The sequence below is a fragment of the Pagrus major genome, chromosome 12, assembly GCF_040436345.1.
Source record: "Pagrus major chromosome 12, Pma_NU_1.0".
NCBI classification, from domain to species: Eukaryota; Metazoa; Chordata; class Actinopteri; order Spariformes; family Sparidae; genus Pagrus; species Pagrus major.
The window spans coordinates 4,343,568-4,365,826 of NC_133226.1; the positions used below are offsets into that span (position 1 = coordinate 4,343,568).

Consider the following 22,259-nt stretch of genomic DNA (forward strand, 5'->3'; position numbering starts at 1 on the left):
GTTAAGTAGAGTTAAGATGGATAAGCCTACAAATGCACATATTCTGGGGATACACTCGTGGCTTTGGGTTGCAGTGCTGTGAGACTTTTGTTAACCAGACGGGGCTCAGGGGAACACCGTTCTAACCACAGCGTCAGTGCCCTCTCAACACCTTTAATTATGTGTTTTTTGTGGTCTGCCCCCTGTTCCCTTTTGTGGTCTAACAAAGCCTAGAGCCTGAACCACAGTCACACATCACACCTGCAGAGGTCTGTAATAAGCACGGCAGAGTTTGAGTGTGTGGGATTGTGCTGCTGAGGGATCCTGAGTCTTACAGGTTATCTGGTTGTGTTCATAGTCTTATTAACCAGTGGAGACCAATGTGTTTACTAAATAGGCAAGAATGATAAAGTACAGGTGAAACTTACTGTGTTATTTACTCTGACTGCAAACAGCTGACTTAAAACCTCATACAAACACATTTGCCTGTATTAGTTCATTTACAAGCATGGAGGCCACACACACACACACACACACACACACACACACACACACACACACACACACACACACACACACACACACACTCCAACCTAATTTGACACGTTATAACTCAGTCAGTTGAGAAAAAAAAGATTATCGATATGATAATCATTCCCACATCCAGCCATAGTGTATGTTTCCTGTCTTTGTACAGCTACTGCCTTTCATTTGAGTTATTTTTATATACTTATACAGTAATGACCCTTTTTGTAAGTTTCGCTGTGTATTTCTGTCTTTGCCCTGCTGTTATACACTCAAAATATAAATTGCCTAAAACAGTGACTTATAGACTTCAATAACATGTCATTTTTCCATCTAATTTTATTACATAAGTTTAATGTCACATTTAATGTAAAGTGTTTCTGTCATGAGTCAGTGTGTATAAATTAAACATGTAATCTATTGCAGGAGAGAGAATGACTAAGTTATTATTTGATTGCACCCAGCCCTCTGGGGGATCAATAGAGCAATAAATCTTAGTTTAGCTTATCTTATCTTACACTCTGTCTTTAAACAAAAATATGTGGAGTGTGACCTCTGGTGGATAAACTGATAAATTGCAAGGTTGGATGTCATACAAAATCAAGTGAGTGGAATAGAAAATGTACGTCACATTCACCTTGATGCCTTACATAGTGTTCTCATCACTGAACAAGTGCTTTTGTCCAGGAAGCAACAATGAACCAGGAAGTCAACGTGCCCAAAGTTTTGTGGCATGTAAAAATGAGTCGGAAACTCAAATTATAAGAGGAGTGCATTGAGACTATCTGAATAATAATAAATAGTTATATACTGATTAAACAGCTTCAAAGTTAAGTCCATGTTTGTGTGTTTTTGTAGGTCTATTTTCTTATTTGTTAAAGTATGTTGCTTGATTATGAGGGATAAATTAACCCAAAAATAAAAATTCAGTGATTACTCACCACCATGATGGAGAGTGAGGTGAAGTTTCATAATCCACAAAAACATTTCTGGAGCTCCACAGTACATTCTCGTAAACAACTGAATATTTGAAAGAGGAGTAAAGGAATCCATCTATGTCAAACTGGAATGACCGTCTTTGAACAGAGGAGGTGGCCTAAGACATTACTTATCACCCACCTACAATGCTGTGCTGAGTTCTTTCCCCAGACATCTTAACAACCATTCACACCTGGGCTCACCTAGCCCTAACAACCCACATGAAGGCCGGTTTGACCAACAGCCCACAAGTGGCCCTAACGACTCTGAAACTCAGAGCTCCCACGTGTCCTTAACGACTCTGTAAGGACACTCCCACACAGAGTTTAAAAGCTTGCAGCTCCCCTCCAGTTAGTTAGAACTGAAGAAGCCTCTTGGATGAGAAGTGAAACATCCTTAAGAAACTGAAACACGTCCAGTTGCCTAAAATACAGCACCTAGATAAACAAATAAAAGCAAATAAACAAACAACGATCAGCATGGTCGAGAGGAGATAATGACTGAATTTTCATTTTTGGGTGAACTCATCCTTTAACAATGTTCATGTGCCCTTTACATGGTCTCTACAACTCCCTTCAGCAGGCTCTCTGGGGGTAACTGCAGGTTTACGTAGCCTACAAGAATATATGGTAGGCTACGTAAAGAGGAGAATGGTAGCTGTATAGAGTTACCTTTTTATTTATACACCAAACAATGTGTGAATGTGACCAGCCTACACTGATTCACCTCTACTGAAGCCTGTAGGGCATGACGCTGCACACTCCACCCTGCAGGGGGCGATATGCATTAGTTGCAGTCAGGTTGCACTCTGCTTCTAACTAAAGGAAGAAGACAGTTATTTGTTATGATTTCATTAAGCAGGCGTCATAGAGGAAGATGAATCAGCTGGTCAGGACTCACACAGTGGAAACCAAGAATATTGCTGCATGTATCCTGTTGTATGAAGCAGAGGAGTATAACAGAATATAGTTTCGATTTCAGTTCTGGTGTTGACAACTGACTTGGCCTATCACTAAGCCTACCTCACGTTAAATGCCCGGCCAGTCGCCCTCTGTATCTCCCAGCTCCACAGCAGCAGAGTGCCGCGAGTGAAGCCTGTCAGCCTGTGAGTATGAAACCCAGCAGTCATCTGACTTCCCCGCGTTGCTCTAGTTAACTGTCTACATGCTAGCTTCGTTAGCTCGACTGGCAAGTTATCATAGGGAGGCTTAACATCATAAGCCTTCACAGTGTCGCTAGGAAGCACTGCTAAGTACAGCGAGCTAATATTCATAGTGTTGTTACTGGGGTTAGCGTAGGTAGCTTTGTGGTTGTTATAAGGTGAAAGGTGGTGCGAGGTTGATAACCGTTTGGCATTATGTGTGCTAGCTCCGCGGTTTGTCTGTCTGTTAGCTACAACCAGCCCTCCTCTCTACTACATCCACACCCACAGGCCCGTGTTAAAACAAGCTTCCGCTTTACTGTCATTAATACAGGACTGCACAGCGAGATGCAGCTCCGTTAATGGTCTCATAGTGCAGTGAACTATCAACAACCCGAGTGGTTCAGTTTAGTCACTCATGAGACTTTGTGAGGGAGTCACAGTAGCTGCTAATGTCACTGAAAAAGATGAATGAATAACTGAAATGAGTTTAATAATCGTGTATATTTGATTCTCCTCTCAACCTTTCGGAAGAAACCTTTCCACTCCATATCTCCTGCTCCTAGATGTGTCACAGTTTCTCTATGTCCCACTACACTTACCCAATATTTCTACTTTTTCTGATCTTTAAAGCAACGTTATGTCACTTTCTGACCTTAAACTATCAGCTTCAGAGTCATGTTGATGGTACAGTGTCTTGTAACAGGATGAATGGTGTCTCATTCTCTTGTTTCTGCTCTATGTAACTTCAGTGAGAGGGTAGGATCACAGCGTTACATACATGTTAACATCAACATACAAGTTTTCAACACATCACATTATGATGTCATGAGTTTTGTTTGTAGTTAGCACCTACATGACGTCTGACAAACTGTTACACACCTGGGATTTGTATTTACCACAGAGGTGTTGCACTCAGAAACTGTGGGGAGCACCAGTTCACACAAAATGACTATTTCTATATAATGTTGCTTTATTAAGATAATGGGAGGAAAGTGTCTAAAATATAGGCCTCACCCTTGTAACACGTACACAGTCACTTTCACTAAATCCACATAAGCTGATGGTCTATGGCTGGCTGCCATCTCCACAACATAACATCTAGGTGCTGAGATGGGACAAACACATGGCTCATGACAGTGGGAGGCTGACTGCTGTCAGATGACACATTTTGAAGCTCATATATCTCCACACATTAGACACACGCACATTGGGTTGATGGTTGATGGTTGATGGTTGATGGTTGCTGATTGCGTGGGAGATTTAATGGATGTCTATTTCTACTTGTGCCGATGTCAAGATAATACACAGACCTCTTTTTGAAGCATGTTTTCTGCAGTTCAGGGGAGCAACCAGTTCTGCATCAACAAACCACTTAGTAGTCTCACAATGCCAAACCTCAAGGCACTACAGCTTTTTATGTTTCATCTCTATTATTTGTTGCTACACTGCAGTCCAGCACTAACAGTTTGACTGGCTGCACTTGCTGTCTGAGATGTATTGGCTCTATCAGTGGTAAAGCAGTTTAGTAGATTATCTCACTACACAGTTTGTGTCACTGCGACAGTCCCTTTTGTTTTGTCTGCTCTCCTTTTTTTTAAATGAGTGGAGAAGTGAAGAAGTTGTATTACTGACCCTGTCTAGGAGGTTTGTTGCTGTAGAGATGAAGCTAACTCTTTCTCTCCCTGTACATCACAATGAAATGGAAACATGCTGCTGGGCTTTTACCATGTAGCAGCTGCAGGTAGTCTTGATTTATAATCTTTGCTCAACAAAGCTGGACTATCTGCAGTTCTGTATATTTTTTGCCACTCTAGATTTTTTTTCTTTAGAACAGGTTGAGAGTTGATCAGAAAGCAGAGAGCTTCCTGAAGGATGAAAACATGAAGAGAAGTGGAAAGCTGTGCAGATACATGGTGGTGACATCTTGTCTCATGATCAGTCCCCTGACCATTCATTAAGTACAGTATATATCATTTGCTGCATGAAATAGCCCCATTGCTCTTTTGTTTCTAGGTGTTTTAACGTTTTATTTAATGTAAAATATGCAGTGTTTTCCCCTGGTTTGAGTAAGACTTAGGTGGATGGGTGTATTTGATGCATTTGTTAGATGTTTTGGGGGTCCTCCACTAAGACAATTTGTACGATTGTCTCGATTTTACACCCGGTTGAGTTAGGTGGTGCCCAAAACAGCATGGGTGCTGCACCTAAAGCCTTATAATTGCAGAGAAAACCCTGATGTATGTGTGTTTGTATTTGTGATGATACCCGAGGTGCCTCACTATTACCATGAAACACTACAAGAAACCAGATAACACACCAGTGACATGATAGAATGGAGAAACTGGAAGAAGTGAAACATTGAAAACAGTAAAACATCTTTAATGTACTGTATTCAACCTGCCTTGGAATGGATGGGAATAACTAGCTTTGACACATTTGAATAATGTAAAGCGGCACTCATTAATATTATTACATTAAGAAGGGATCAAATGACCGCGCAAACTGTAATAAAGCGTGACTTGTAGTAAGAAGCCCACATAAATTATCAGGAGACTCTGCCTGAGCTGTTTGATATTTAGTTATATATCATGTGATGATAGAAACATTTCTATTGTTTCATATTATCCTCTATGGTTTATTTTGTTGTGCTGCAAATCTCACTTTTGAAGGCAATATTTTTCTTCATTTGGAACATGTAGGATGCGGAGCTCTGCTAAAAGAGGGTGGTTAGGGTATGCACTGTTTCCTCTCTAACAGGCTGGCCACACTGGCTGTGTGAGCAGTGCGTGGACTGGCATCTTGCTTTTAATGACTGCGTCCATATTAACAGGTTAGAGCAGACACAGTGGCTGCATGGGTCGCGCTGCTCACACCCGTATCAAGCAAGGCTGCAGCATTGCTTCATCTAGAGATTTGGAGTCTCGCCTTTTTTTACCCCAACAAGTGCGGTTCTCAGCATAAATAGACATGGAGACGTCCTGTAGACAGTCACATTGACATCATAGCAGTGTTTCACTATAGTTTTAATGTCTGTATGTGTAGGATATGTCACAGACAGGAAGAGAATACACACAGGTGAAGGGCATTTTTTTTTTTTCTTCCTTCTCCCTCTCTTTCCCCCTCCCACTTTCTGGTTCTTTCAGTGGGGTAAAGGAAAATCACGTCATCATATTTATTGATGATTATCAAAGTCAAACTCACAGGCAGGGCAGGCAGGAGCCACACACACATGGGAGTGAGCAGCAGCAGCAGCAGCAGCAGCAGCAGCAGCAGCTCAGCGACGCAGCCGCCACACAGCACACAAGCAGCCAGTGTGGCCAGCCTGTAAGAGACCAGCTGGTGAACAAAGTGGAGCATTTAGCAGCTAAAGAGCCATACATGTTTCTCAGGAGTTGGTGGAGACCAAAACTAGAGCTAAAAGGAGAGTGAATATTTGACTTTCATGGACATTCATCATGTGGACACAAACATGACTTCAAACAAATGCTAATGTCACTCACCTTGCTGATTGTGTAAATAGGCAACTGGAGGCTAACACTTTCCCTTTGTCAACATTTTAAGGTGATATTATGTCAGTATTGTGTGTTTTCAGCTATTTCTGCTGCCCCAAAGTTGCCAAATAATTCATTAAACCAACTACCCCCTACATAATTTCCACCTTTGATTATAGTTTATAGTTATTGCATGTTATGGAAGTTCAAAAGTTTTATTGCAGTATGACTTCAAGTTATATTACTTCATCTGATTAGTCCATAATATCACCCTGTTCTTAATTTTTTAGTGTGCAGGCAGGGTCGTCTGTGTTTTCCAACCGGTCCATCAGTCCTCTGGAGCAGCTCTTGTTGTAGTGGAGGAACAGGAGGGAAACCCAGCAGACAGACAGACAGACAGACAGAGAGGGAAACAGGCAGGACTGAGGATGCCTCTGTTCTTCAGAAAGAGGAAGCCCAGCGAGGAGTCCCACAAGAGACTGGAATATCAACTGTGCCGGGTAAGAAGAGCGTGTTTATGTCAGTGTTTCCCAGCTAACCTCCAGTCTCCACCTCACAGCTTTAGAGCACTCTGGTGCTGGTGCTGGTGCTGAGGGCTGCGTCAACAACCTGTACTATGATACTGACTCGCCCCGTATTTATGACACAGGTTATTCATCAAAATTGCATTTTTCCTGGTGTGTGAACACACCATTATGTTTCCTCGCCATCTCAAAGAAGGAATATCTGTTAAAAAAAACCTCAATAACTGTTCCTCATTCTTCAGTCTAAGGAGGCAGGTGCTGATGACATCCTGGACATCTCAGCCTGTGAGCTCTCAGAGGTGAGTATGTCACTAGCAACAATTATTATATTATTAGTATAACGAATGTTTCTTGTCAAACCTTTGAAGGTCTGAATGTGTATCTGTGTGAATGTGATCAGGGTGTGCCCGAAAAAGAGAGCATTGCTCTCAGCGAACCCCCCGGAATAAATAGGTTAAAAAACACAGGTCCAATGTGTTGTAGAACAAGTTGAGTTGAACCAGCGGCACTGTTGAAGGGTTTGTTGGGATTTTTAAAGTGGGGTAGTACCTAAAGTAGCTGGCCCTCAGTTTGTAACAGCAGTACCGGTGTAGGTAGCGTTGTACTGCCATGTGTGGTGTATGGGGTCAGCAGCGAAACGTATTTTAGCCACCTAAGAAATAAATATCAGTTTGAGTGTTCGCTATATTTAGAATATTTCTACTGCTTTACCTTCCAGTCTGGTAGGCCTTTCCTTTGGTGCTATGCTTATTTATTATTTATCTAAATCTATGGTTTGTTCTGTTACAGGCTCCCTCAAGTGCATTTTCCATTTGCAAGGTGCTACAGAAGAAGGTAAGGGGGCAACATGGAGACATTTCCAGTAACATACCTGTTTGTGTCTATTACATACTTCAATGTGCTTTAAGCTTCAATGTTACTTTATCACCAGTGATTTTACAAGAATTACTGGTGATACATTACCTTATACGTTAATACACACACACACACACACACACACACACACACACACACACACACACACACACACACAGGATAGTGTGTGTCACTGGTTGTACAGTCAGCAGTCAGACATGTCCTCTGTTACTCTCCTTCAGGTCTTTATCCTCCATCACAATGAGCTGAGGTCATTGCTGCCCAAAGGATGTGACGTCAGCACTCTTTCCACTTTAAAGGTAATGTAATCTAGACACAAGCATGATGGGACATTTAAGTGGCTGTTATTACAGTAAACATTACAAACCACTTGTTCATTTTGGACGTTTTGTGAAGATAATGGTGGCTGTCTTTGGTCTCTCTCTGAGCCCTGCTGCATCACTAAGACAGAAAAGCTTGACTGAATCTGTTGGCCTTTAAAGGTTTTGGATCTGCACGACAACAAGCTCAGCTGTCTTCCAGAGGACATTGGGAAGCTGATGTCACTGCAGGTAATACTATTCTGACCTCAAGTCATGATACAGAGGAAATGAGTAAATGAAAGCTACTCACCATCCATGTGTGTGTTGTGTGTCTGTCAGATTCTAAATGTGGAGAAGAACCGTTTAAAGACCCTTCCAGACTCCATCGGGGATCTGCGGCTTCTGCAGACGCTCAATTTGAAGGGTATCATGCGAACAGCTTCCTGTTAACTCCATGAGTGAGATGACATGTACAAGTCACATGACACTGATTAATTTTTTTGCCCGTCACTGTATGTCTGTACAGGTAACTGTCTCAGCGAGCTGCCATCAGTAGTTGGTTCTCTGAGCAGCCTGCGCACCCTCGACGTGAGCGACAACAGCATCGTCCAGCTGCCCAAAACTCTGGCCTACATCCGCACCCTCGAGGTGTGTGTCTTGAGAAAAAAACTTGAACACAGGAAGGCTAAACACTAAGATATGGTTGTATATAAACCCTGTGTTTGTGTGCTGTGACAGAGCTTTACACTTGATGCTGCCATGATGACCTACCCACCTGTGTCTGTGTGTACAGAGGGCACAGAGAGCATCCAACGCTTCCTTTGCTCTGGTGAGGTTAACTCCATTATTAAATTGGATTTTTGATTATTGCAGAAAATAATCTCTGTGTCAAACACAAGTTTCTGATATTTACAGGTTGTGTTCATCAAGATAATCTTCACAGATGAACACCACTTTGGGATTTTTGAAGCGTAAATGAAATCTCTAGCAGTAAAAAGCTAATGTTAGAAACAGACGACATCATGGTCACATGACTTAAACGTCACCATCACTAAGCGTCTTACTACACAATTACTATACATGTTTTTTATAAACTGATCAATGTACCAGTTGTAAAGTCAGAGTTAGAACAGTTTGTATCTAGAGTCAGCCTGTAAAGACGGACTAGTGAGTAGATGAGTCTCCATGTTCGCTGTGATGACGTTTAATGTCCCCGACAACCTCTGTGGTCTCATTTAGACACTTGTTAGCAACCGCTGTTTTTTAACACACGGAAGAGCTTTATAATTAAACTGTGATGATGTATTTTATGTCGTAGAACAAAATGAGAATATCTTCTAGGCCTGTGGTAACTGCACACCTTATTTCAGTCATTTAACTGAAAACCCATTCAAAAAACTCACAGACTTTGAGATGAGGGAACAGGAAGTGCAAAAATGCTAACTGATTTCTGGGTTTTAGGACTCATTCTTGCAGCACTCTATTGAACTGTATTTAATAAATCTGAAGGCACCTCTACACAAGAGGCCTTTCAGCATTTTTCAGCCGTTCATCTCTCTTAATCAATAGATCTCAGCAGTACATATATTTCAGGCTACAGCTGTCTTAATAATTAGTCAAATATTTATAAAAAAAGAAATCTATGAATACAACTGGTGAATGTAATGTAACGCCACTTATTTCTAAATTACCGCACGCTGATAAAGGAATATTCTGCTGTTTTTCCGCATAGGAGTATCTCACATCCAGGAACTTATGTTGTAAACTCTACCACTGACTGCCCCGGTAACAAACTGTCCACATTGTAGCACCTTGACCAGACAGGGTCCAGCCTTGTACAAGGTTTTGACCTAGTCTTGTTAACATTAATTCATGACAACATATTCTAGTAGACATCCAAAATTCAAGCATGAACGTTGAAGTAATCATCATGAATAATGTGTACTAAAATGATAAAAGGTTTGGGTATTTGAAATCCAGAATTCACAGTCTGTTACATCCTACACAACTCTGCAGTACTGAAGCACAAGGCTGATCTCGTCCAAAAACTATAGAAACACATGAAGCAGCCGTACTGTTGCATTAGATGACATGCTCATTCCCATATACATTGCCTTCGTAGTCACAGCTGTGCAAACAACGACTCATATGCCTCAGTTGTATTGAAGCAACACAGTGGTAGTGTCAGCCAATGCAGTGGTACAACTCTTATGTATTTCTTTTAGTTCTTTTGATAGTGTGGTAGTTTGATCATTAATCCACGTTAGTGCAGCACACTGGAGGAGTTGTGGAAAGAGGGGTAATCCATCCGTGGCAATAAAGGTTAAAAGGTAACTGGTCTGTGTGGCGGGTACGTTGCTCTGAAAAGGAATTTACCCTTGGATTTATGAAGTGTAAGTCTTAATATTCATGGGCACCTGTATTTGACTGTGTTGTTTTCAGAGCTGGGAGAGGAGTACTGCCCCCCATCCCAGTATCTCCTGCCGGTGCTGGAGACTGACTGTGGCAAACCGACTGACTGTCTGGACAGCTTGGAGGAGGCCTGGCAGGTACAATATGTGACAGTTACACTCAGGAGTAGAATGTAGTGCTCTTTACTTGGACCTTGTTAATTGCTGTTTATACTGAATTAACTGGAAGTCTCATTCAGTCTTTCGTCACTTTCTGTTGCAGAACAAATTCAGTGACTACGAGAAGAGAAAGGTGCGAGACTCCAGCGACACAGTCACTAACCCCATTCACACTGCCCTTTCCATGCTGCACACATTACATTGTTAGATATCCATGGCTTTCACCTGATCTCCTGCACACCAGCAGCCTCGGTCCTGGCCTACCCCGTAGACTTTAGATTGCACAGTCGCTCCATCAACAGTGTCTTCAGGGATACATTTTGGAATACCTTGTTTTTCTTCAGTAACTGCTGAGAGAATACCCCTGCCTGTACTTAAAGCTGCACTAATCAATATTTTCAAATAAACAAAGCCCTTTTTTTAAAAAAAAGTTTGTAGTAGAGTGTGTAAGTTGCCATGCACATGCCATGTACACATATCGTATAGTTTAAGTATCTGACTTGTTTCTCTGTCCTTCAGGAAGAGAAGAATCAGCAGAAGCTGGCCTTCGAGCGGCACCTGGAGGAGAAGCAAAAGGAGCACACCCAGCTTATGCTCATGAACACCTCCCGCAAGGCGAACATTCTCCACTCGGTCCGACAGGTACACAGCATGCTCACTAGGTACCGTATGTCCTCATACAGTGTCCAGGGCCTTTATTTACCCCAACTGCAGAAGGTAAAGGTGAGCCAGCCAAGACAGACAACGTTTATTAGCCAAATGATTTTAATCAACTGCTGGCATACCACCACCTCTCCTCTCAACCCACACAACAAGTGTCACCAGGTCCACCAGAAAGAATCTATGGGAGAAGGGCGCTTATATCCTGTCTATTTATTATTCTGTGGGCCGTAAGGATTTAAACCCAGCCTCAGACTAGTCCGCATAGCGAATTGTAAATTAGACACACATTGTAGGCTAGATATTGTCATCCATGCTACAATGACTTCTGTCACCAGCAGCACAGTTTTTAGAGGTTTTTTGTTTGTTTGTTTTTCACACAAATTCTGCCATGTACTGTTTAAACTTCATCTGATGTTTATTGACTGACACTAAACCTATTTACAGTAAAACAATTACAACAAGAAAGCAACCCAGTGACGTTACTACCAATCAGGGAGTGTTCACCTGCGTGTTTGAAAGCTGTTCTGTTTGTTTTGTGTTGATTTCAGCTGCATTAGTGTGTTTATCTGTCTGGTGTGTAGGAGCAGGAGCGTGTGGAGCAGGGGGTCAACCAGCAGCAGAGGGCCCAGGAGGCCGAGAGGCTGCTGGTGCTGGAGAAAGTCCGACAAGCTGAAGACGGCATCAGCAGCCGCGTCAGCAACATGCTGATGGACAAAAACAGGTAGGACCTGAAGGAAGTGGCTACACAGTGCACTGAGTAGGTGTAGCTGTGAGGGAGGAGATTATTTTCTCGTGTAATTGATTAGTTGTTCCGCCATAAAATGGCGAAAAATGTTTCCAGAGCCATCGATGACATCCTCAAATGTCTTGTTTTGTCCACAAGCCAAAGATACTCAGTTCAGTGTCATAAGGGAGGAAAGAAATCAGAAAATGAATACAGCTGGAGAAGATGAAATGTTATTTCAAAAAACAGCGTGTGTCCAGCACACACGAACATATAAAGTCACACACACTCACACACACAGAGTTTTGAGGATTTTTTCTTTAAAGAATGACTCAAAGCAATTAATTATCAAAATAGTTGGCAATGAATTTAATAGTTGAGAACTAAAAGATTAATAGTTGCAGCTCTGTGTCACATTATAGTTTTATTTATTTATATTTATAGTTTTATTATTTCACTCTCTCTAGGCAGAAGAAAAGTGCAGAGTTTCTTCAAGCCATGGAGGAAGATCGGTGAGTGGACAGACTACTGATCCATAACATCCAGATTTATTACAGCCAGAGTATATGAGTCACTCCAGCACACAGCAGCACTGGTCCAATTGTTTTCCACTTACCTGGCTGAGCCTATTTATAGAGCACTTTCCTAGTAAATTGCACAGAGTGCAGAATTACATGACACAGGAGGCCTTCAAGAATGGCAGCATACTGGAGTGGAAACATAAATTTCAAAAAAATGTAATGAATTAATAAATGAATTAGTTGTTAGAAAGTCCAATCTGTGAAAGTTAGACTGGCTGTAATGTGATTGGTTCAGTGGTGTAGTGGTGTCTTGATTGGTGCTGATGTAACGTCATCATGTCTGTCCCATAGTCTCCTTCTGGAGATATTTCTTTCTTTAGCTCGTAACTGTTGTTGGTGAACTTGTCAAATGAATTTTCCTGATTGACAGAGTTTAGAAAGGGCTTTGGTGTGTGCTTCATTTTTGTAACTGGGTGAGCTGTGAAGCCGGCAGGTTTTGCTCTCTTTCCCCTTGTTCACGGTTAGAAGTCAGGAGAGCTTTACTGTAAACATGTTGTTGACGTCCTCCTCAGGATCCGTATGGAGCATCTGGCTGCCATCACACAGGAAGAAGCCAACTCACTGAGGAAGAAGGAGGTGGCAGGTAAGCAGCTCGGCTGATGTACTTCACCTATACAGTGTTCTGTAGGTAAAGTCATGTCTGTTTGAACAAACCATGGACCCAAAATGGATTTCATTCTGACAGTGACCTGCTGTAAATTTAAGCTCTAATTTAAATAGTTCCATTCATTTACATACGTTTAGCAGTTTTCAGTGTACTTTCAAGCTCCACAGAGGTTGGACCCCTCTCTTCTGGTTAGCTTTTCTCTGCCGCCACCCTCAGGTCTTAATATAAACACTGCACACAAGATATCTCATAAGCACAGCGGCATGACAATCCCCCGAGGGGATAAACCTTATAGGTTTTAATTAAGGCTCGGCAATATGGCCTCAAAATAATACTGTGATATTTTAGACTTTGTCAGATACACAATACATCTCTCAATACTTTGAAATCTCCTCATAGGCACTGTATATGACTAAAAATGAACACAATAACATGTGATAAGCCTTTCAAACCAGGAAAAGACGACACTTATGACATATTACGGTATAATGATTAACCAGAATCCACGACATCGTATAGTCTGCCTCACAACAGATGTTCTTTTCCTCTTTGTGTGTTGTAGCGGCCATGCAGAAGATGCTGTCGGACAGCTGTGCCATGAGCCTCCTGCAGGAGGCCAGTGATGTTCGCCGACAGAGCCTGGTGTCTGAGGCCTGCAGAAGGTCGAACATGCACGCACAAATACACATAAAGACACACAAACACCAGGTCTGAGCAGATCTATACTAACATTACAAACCAATGTGCTTTCTCTTCCCTTGTCTTACAAACAGTATGGAGACTTTGGACAGGAAGTTTGATAAGATGCTGTCCCTCCAGGTTTTGGACAAATCTAAAGCCATCGCCCAAATCTTACAGGAGGTATGTGGTGCCCGAGTGCCTGCTGTAGTTAACACCAGGGTCATTAGAGCTTGTTGAGACAGTGTGAATCAGCACTGTCATGTCCTCTGATTGTTCACTGCAGGAGGAGATACAGAAAGCAGCGTTCCAGGCGCTGCAGCTGCAGAAAGACGCTGTACACGGCTACATCCGCAACCAGGTCTGTTTGGGCATGTGGAGATGGGTGGGGTTAGGGCCAAACCTGTCAGTGGGGTCTGTTTTTTATGGTACTGATAGAATGGAGCTCACCATAACATGATAAACTGTATGGTAGAGCGTGTGGATTCATGTTTCTGTTCAGTCAGTGAAGAAGCACACTCTTATCACTCTTTACAGGAATAGATTCTGTATTTCATTCCTCAAGTTCACATTCTGTGTCGCTCTTTATGCCTTACTTTTTAAATTGTGACAGAGGCCAGTGACACTGAGAGTTGAATCTAATTGTTGTAGCTCGCTAATGTCAGCACTACATCGCTTTTGAGCATGTTGTTTCAATACCTGCTGTAAAAAACCCGGATCTGTGTGTCAAATCTAATTGAATTAGGCCTTGACAGTCCTTAAAAAGTCCTTGAATTTGATGTTAGAGAGTGTGTGGGAAACCTCAGCTTTACAGAACGTCAAAGCTTGTTTAATTTCATTGTTTCAAGATAATGAAGACTGGATTCAAATGCTGATGCTGCTCTGTGTCTGCTGGATGTTTAAATAGGCCACTGTTTGCCACATCAACTTAAAATGTATATAGTCAGTGTTGTGTTTGCAGCTTGTTATGTTGCCTCCAAGTGGCCAAAACTCAACTAATGCAGGAGTAAGAAAGCTGTAAGAGGTTTGTTTTTTTCACTGGATGTTAGAAGAGATAAAGTTCCTCTGTTAAATATGAAGATGAAATTAAATGCTGCTGACTCTGGGCATTATTGACATTTCTTCTTTAGTTTTGTTCTTTTTTCACCCGCAGCCCGTCCATTACTAATTCATTTTAACTCATCCTCTTGAAGTAAATGTTTTTGACTTTTTGGTCACCAGTCAGGTTCCAAGGAAACCTGTGTAGTACAACCCGCAGACAGAAAATCATTTCATCGATGTTTTCACTTTTTGCGTTCAGCAGCATGTCCCTTCTCCTGCTAGCTTCATGTTTGCTCCTCCACTGTCCCCAGATCAAGCTCATAGAGGGTGAATTAAAGCAGCTGACTAAATTGGAGATTAAAAGACGCAATCTGGATGCTGAGAACCTGCAGGTAGGTGTCACCGCCTTCTTTCTTTGCCCTCCCACATTTACCTGAGTTTTTTTTCTTCTTCCTGTTGATTACAATATCATTTCATGTCATTGCTCCATGGCAACAACTGTTTATCATTGTACACAATGAGGCTCAAGAAAATAATCAGGAGTGAAGAGTATTAGATACACTCATACTCATCATATTAATTATGTCAGAGCCTGCTTCATTTTGTAGTCTTTCAACAGTATTCACTGATGAGTGTGTATCGTCACTCTACATGATGATGGTGTGTCTGTGTGTGCGTGTGTGTGCAGGAGGTTCTGGTGGAGCAGCGCACAGCTCTCAGTGACTTGTTGCAGCAGCTGCTCAAGCAGAGGGACCAGAGAGAGCAGGAGCTGCGACAGGTTCTGGTGAGGAAACTTCTCTTTTCAGTATCAAGCAGCAGCCCCATTCACACTGCCCTTTCACCGCCGGAATCATGTGCCGATACTCCGCCTCGCCGGCTGTGGGAAAGTTACAGATGCGGAGAGGGGGGACAGTTTCACTGCGGCTCTGAGTGTCAGAGCTGCAGCAGAGGCGAACCAGCGTCTGTGTGAACGGAAAAGCCGGAGACGTGGATAAGGGGTGTGTCGGTCTGGTGGTGTTCATAGTCTGACAGCTAAACAAATCCTTCACTCAGAGGCAGAGAAATGGCGAGCCTTCGTTGCGGACATAAACCTCACCTCTTTTACAGCTTATCAGAATGCTGCTATTGGTTGTAGACATTTGCCTTCTGTTCAGTCGTTCACATGCATCAGTTAGTCGTCATTTGCACTGAAACATTCAGTCTGTTCTCCCTTGTTGTCTTTCTTATTCTGAGGTCAAGTGGTTAAATGAGACCAACAATCACTGTGTGTCTTCCAGGCGGAGATGGAGCGGAAGTCTGAGTCCAACCAGCAGAACTACTGGATGATCCAGTACCAGAGACTGTTGGATGCCAAGCCTCTGTCACTGCGCATGCAGGTACAGTAAAGAGCAGGGAGGACACGCATAACATGTGGAAACCAAACTGTGCTGCTCCTAAACTCTAATCTGGTTGCAGGAAGCCGGCGTGGAGAAAGAGTTGGTCAACCTGTTGTGTAAACTGTCAGGTCAGCACTACCTGCCCATCCTGGCTCATCACCGAGTGACTACTGAGGCCCTTCGCCACATGAACTCCTCCGACCTCAAGAAGGTCTATCTGCGGCATCATTAATAACATGTTTCTGTCAGCTGTCACCTGACTACATACTGTAACCAGCACAAAAACATGCCATCTTATGTCCTTCATGAAACTGTGCCTAACCAGCCTAAAAGTCAGACTGAATTTCTATTTTTAGTTTCAATTCATGTTTCAGTCCGTTAGCATCTCTGGGCAGACGTTAGCATCTCTGGGCAGACGTTAGCATCTCTGGGCGACTGTTGGGGTTAGGACAAAAAGCAGAGCTGAAGAAAGAAGGATAATCTGAGTAAATTCTCCAAGTGGACACTAATGACTCCAAATGAACGCTAACATTTCTGCCATGTCAGCTTAAAAGTTAATAAGATGTCAGTCTGGTGTTTACAGTTTGTGAATGTGAATGTAGGTGTAACTGTCCCTGATGTGCAGAATAATCAGCATTGTCCATTTCTCTTTTGTCAGCTTGGCATCAATGAAGTAGGAATCCAGAAAGCTCTTCTGAAATGGGCTCGGGACTACTATCCTGAAGGTACATCACACACATCCAGTATCTCTCGATGTTATACATTAATACTACATACAACAAGTTGCCAAATGGAGTATGATGTGTGAGTGAATGATCTGTGGCCACAAAACAACATGTGATATGTGAAGTCAACAATCTGTCATCTCATAATGTTTAGTTTCTGTTGTCAAACGTAAATTGTAAATCCAATTCTAAGTTTATTATTGAGGTCACAGTTAAATCAGGTGTTGTCCCGAACTACATTATATGGTCGGGCTGAATATTCATGATTTATTCTTTATTATTTTTATTTTCAAGTTTTAATTATGGCCCCAAAGTACCCAGTAGTAGGTGTTATGGTCCGGCTCCGAGGCCATAACAAAATAAGGGAAAAGCACGTGGGGAGTTAAATCAAAAGCAATCAATATAACAAATTATACCACATTCAACAAAAGTAAAACTACCAACCTAGGAGAATGCAAAACAAATTTATACAACAACTTAAAAGAACTCAAAACAATGCAGCATGATGCCAGGGATCAGAGAGAGAGTGGACTTCTATGAGGGCGGGGTTTTATAGTTCTGGAGACAGTGGCCAGCTGCCTCCAATCCCCTGATGGCCAACCAGCTACCAGCACCCTGAAAGACAGACAGACAGACACACACACAAACCCTGGCAGAGGCCCTGGGGCCGTCACATAGGGTAAAAAATGATCAGTGATTTTCAAGGTCAATTAATGAATTTATTTTCTTTATGGATGAACTAATCCTCGATACAGACCATAGAACAATAAAAAAAAAAAAAAGGAAACAAAAGGGATATTTAACATGCGAGTGCAATGTTTCCTCCGGTCTCGTAGGAAAAGTGAGTCCTGTCAATAAAGTCATGAAAAGGCCAAAAATTAGAAAATTACAAAAAAAGAAATTACAAATGGATTAAAGTTTAGATAGCAACAATGTATAATTCGCCCATTTCAAGGAAGAAGGATGATGGTTAAGGCATTGAAACTCATGAAGTCAATGAAAAGCTGACCTGTTTGATTTTCTCCTCTACCAGGAGCTTGTAAGGCTCCCCAGCAGGACGAGGAGGCTGAAGTCGCCCCCACAGCTCCGTCCCCTTCCCCTCCATTTCTTTCCAACACCTCAGCCTTCCAGATGCCCAGCACACCACCCACCCCGGGGACCCCCGTCACCCCGTCAGCCCCCAGCCCTGTGGAGGGACCAGGAAGCTCCGAGTGTGTGGTCTGCATGGAGACTGGGGTAAGAAAAACACTCTCTATAATAGAGAATAGTAATCAACACAACATTTGTTGCTGTTGTTTCATGAATGTGGTACCTGGACTTTACACCAGCAGCGTGGCATCAATGGTACATAACACAACGACATTCAAGGCTTTGTCCTGGGTCCCGTTTTGTTTGTCAAAACCAAATTAAATCTCAGCTGCACAGATGGCAGCAGCAACGAACTGATATCACAAATGCAGCCTAAACTCATCTGTTCAGTGGGAATAATAGTTTTCAAGAAGGCAACATTAAAACTATACAGAAGGAATACAGCAGTTGTCTTTCAGTGCAGTAATAATTTATTTTATTTGCTCTGCCTACAGCAGCCAAGTGTCCTTTACTGTTTGTTGAGTAAATCAATAAGGTTGAGAATCATCATTCATTCATATTCACTGCAAACAGGAACTGCTAATAGTTCATTCAGTATGTTTAATGGTGCCAATTTTCCAAAAGGTAAACGTTGTCGATAGAAAAAGGGGGTCTAGTTACAGCCCACAGCTTACTCACCAGCTGTGTCTGAAAGCACTCTATATTCACTGCCCACCTTTTTATATGAGTGTCTAAATTATGAGTGTGCACATCTGTCCATAATTACGTGCACTCAGAACTCAACAATGGAACAAAATGTGTTCATGACATGTACACCACTTTCTGCCAACAATACCACAATGCAATGCTTCACATTGTACAGATAGAAAGTTCCCGTGCAGCGGCGCTATGCCTGTCAGTGATAACATCAGTGATGCTGATGAATAATAACAAGTTTAATGAAACTCAATTTACGCCTCACCATAGAGCGTCAGTCTGTTCCAGCTGCCAGTCAAAGGCAATTGTGCCTTTTCACCATTACTCGTGACATGAACTGCCAACAATCCTCCTCAAACTGAATCTTTCAAATCAAGACAACAAAATGTTTTTTAATAACTGTAGATGTAACACTTCACTATTACGTAATAGAGAATGTATCACTAATGAACCTGAGTGGACGTAGTTTCTAACATTAACTGTGGGAGTTCAGTTCAGTTCAGTTCATTATCTACCGCTTTTTCCATGAGGGTTGCGGAGATGTTGCCGCTTTATCGCCCCTTTCAGGGGATTGCGGGTTGCGGGTTACTGGGGCCAAATCCAGTTCACATAGGGCGGAGGCCAGGGTATATCCCTGGATGAGTCGCCAGCTCATCGCGGGGCCCTCTGACGGCAGAGGCTGCCACACAAGGTGCCAACTGCGCGCCAGGAGCAGTTTTGGGGTTCAGTATCTTGCTCAAGGATACTTCGGCATGTAGCTCAGTTCCGCCCAGGGGAGCCGGGGTTTGAACCAGCGACCTTCTGGTCACTGGTCACCTGCTCTACCCACTGAGCTACAGCCGCCTAACTGTGGGAGGTTTTAGGAATTCCTTCAAAACTAAATTAGAAAATGTACCATTTAATTAATCTAAAAAGAAAAGATCAAAAATAGGACACAGACACTGACTCCTTGGCAACATTGTACTTCCTGTTTATATCCCCCCAAATCACATTTGTCTTGATTTTGTCTGAGGGGGTGGCCAGAGCGTCAGACTTTAGAAACCCCTGTGTCAGAGCAAACTAACACACTGTTCACATATCACACATATCACACATATACTCATACTCATCCAGAGGACTGACCGTGTCTTGTCTCTGTGTGTCTCCAGGCTCAGGTCATCTTCCTGCCCTGCGGTCATGTATGCTGTTGTCAGGTCTGTAGCGACGCTCTGCAGAACTGCCCTCTGTGTCGCAGCAACATATCCCAGCGGATACGTCTCTACCACAGCTAGAGCCACCTGCGCTGCTGTGCTACTCCTTCACTCACTGCAGCGTACTTTATTTCTGCATGATCATATGCTGACCTTGTCATGTATAAAAAGCTTTTAGAAGGTTTTCAACGAGCTGAGCCACTTTCCTGTATTAACAAAACAGTACTTTATAATGTATATGCAGAAACAAGTTGAAATAGAACTGTTTTTAATGTGTTTTTGGTTGTCACTGGCATCCAGGCATGTTGTAATTTGTTCTTTTAAATTCTTTCTTTTTTTAAAAATATGTATTTTAGGGGCCAGGTGGATTACACCACTCACTGGTTGAAGACTGACTCTTTGCCTTATTATCTTCTCAATTGATGTGTGCCTTTTTCTGGAAATCTCTCTTTTTTTTAAGCAATACTCGTGTTGTCAACCAAAGTAACACCTGTCCAACATTTATTTAAGTTAACTAAAACATGTGACATGTGTTTAATCATCGTTACTTTTGGCTATCATTGCTGGTTATTCTTCCATCCATCACACAACCTGTCCTGCCCTCGCTGTCTGCAGCTGTCTGCAGCTGTCTGCTCACCTGGATGTTAATCCAGCCTTTGACCTCACTGGACATTCCTTTCCACTTGTCTCTCACGTGTCTATTATTGCTACATATGGTGCACATGTATGAACTCACAACGCATCACCTGTTGGTAGCCATCACTAATGTTACTGTACTCTTTCAAGTGCTCTTAACTTCGACATCTCAGCATGTTTCAGGAAATATCTTTACTGTGTATGAGTCTGTTAAATGTTGTGTGTTCTATATCAATCACATATTTCAAATCAACAGAAGATATATATATATATGTGTGTGTCATTTTCCTGCACCCACCTCGTGCTCAATGTAAAAGCCTTGTGTCTGTTACTACACAAGCAGCCACATCTGGACATGTACTGAAATACAGTATACAAGCCGAGTGATGTTGTTGAGTCTCCATAATGTATAAAACTGTTTTAAATACTTTCTGTAGGTAGAGATATGGCCAGCATGTTTCCATTTAACTGTCCCTGTAAAGGTTGTCTTATACATATGACACTCGTGTTTTACTGTATCATTTAGCTGTAATGTGAGAAGGTCTGTGACCAGGCAGCCATGTTTAAAACAGACTAACATGCACACTCACCGGCCCGGCCACAGCATCTTTTCTAGTTAGTCAGGAGGAAGCTGCAGTTTAAACACTGGTGAAAGAGGTACTCCTTTATGTATAAAAGCAGTAATACTGCATTTCAAAGTACTACTTTATAGGTAAAACATTCAGCATTCAACTCACTACAAGTATAAGTAGTATAAAAAAGTAAAATAAAAAAATACAAACTTGCCTCTGAGATATCACATCATGAGATAGTTGACCCTGGTGCTTTTTACTGTTGTGCAGAAGCCAGTTTGAACTATTTCATATACAGCTGAGACCGGTGGTTTCAAAGGGTCACAAGATAAATCTGAGGGGTCGTGAGATGATTCCTGAAGGCTGGAAAGAAGAAAAAGACGAAAGACTTCATCTTTGCCTTTATATATTTGATTCAGATATTTCTTTAAAGTAGAGATTTGAGTTATTTCAGTGAAACCATCTGTGGTTGAATAACTGTGAACGACTCCCCCCCTCCACTACACTCTGCTCCTGTGTGCAGCATGTGTTTCTCTTCTTGTTCATGACTAATGTTTGAGCTTCACTCTGCAGAATGCTGAATGTGCAGAGTTTGTCACACAAAGGCTGTTTTCACATTCACCTGCAGAAGATGATTTCACAGTGAATCTCAGTTTGACACGGGTGTGTACGAGCATGATTTTGTGACATCATGACTAGTTTTGGAGCCAGTCATGGTCCCTGTAGCAGCTTGTGTGATGTGGAAACTTGAACCGTCCAGGTCTCATTCACTGACATAAGACTTCACAGTGATGTAGAGCACATCTTGTGTCCACTCATTAAAACTTTGAAATAAATGATATTTTCATAGTCATATTCTGTATTTTTCAGTTACATAATGTAATGATTTAATCCTCATAGGATTCTGACTTCGTCACTGACAACTGACATCTATTCATTTTCCTTTTCTGGCCTCCATAAACCTCTGACAAACTTCAAAATTACACTGCCCGGCCAGAAAAAAGTCACACACTCTCATATTTCGTTGGACCGCCTTTAGCTTTGATTACAGCACTCATTCACCGTCACGGTGACAACGTGGCATCGCTTTGATAAGGTTATGCAGTGTCACAACATCTATTTCTGTCCAGAGTTGCATTAATTTTTCACCTAGATCTTGTATTGATGATGGGAGAGTCGAGCCGCTGCGTAAAGTCTTCTCCAGCACATCCCAAAGATTCTCAGTGGGGTTCAGGTCTGGACTCTGTGGTGCCCATCAACGTATGAAAATGATGTCTCATGCTCCCTGAGCC

The 22,259-nt window shown here is 42.2% G+C and overlaps 1 protein-coding gene across 1 annotated transcript; it reads left to right on the forward strand.

The window, feature by feature from the left end:
* The first annotated feature begins 2,308 nt into the window (after nt 1–2,308).
* On the forward strand, nt 2,309–20,778 carry lrsam1 (leucine rich repeat and sterile alpha motif containing 1). The gene is made up of 25 exons (XM_073478120.1): nt 2,309–2,587; nt 6,408–6,617; nt 6,884–6,940; nt 7,431–7,475; nt 7,739–7,816; nt 8,000–8,068; nt 8,159–8,243; nt 8,346–8,467; nt 8,558–8,648; nt 10,262–10,368; nt 10,493–10,522; nt 10,909–11,031; nt 11,634–11,773; nt 12,244–12,288; nt 12,870–12,940; nt 13,527–13,626; nt 13,738–13,825; nt 13,929–14,003; nt 14,995–15,075; nt 15,372–15,467; nt 15,961–16,059; nt 16,139–16,270; nt 16,718–16,784; nt 17,818–18,020; nt 19,718–20,778. The coding sequence occupies exons 2-25, from the start codon at nt 6,546–6,548 to the stop codon at nt 19,838–19,840; spliced, it is 2,199 nt and encodes a 732-aa protein (XP_073334221.1). The 5' UTR covers nt 2,309–2,587; nt 6,408–6,545; the 3' UTR covers nt 19,841–20,778.
* The last annotated feature ends 1,481 nt before the right edge of the window (nt 20,779–22,259 follow it).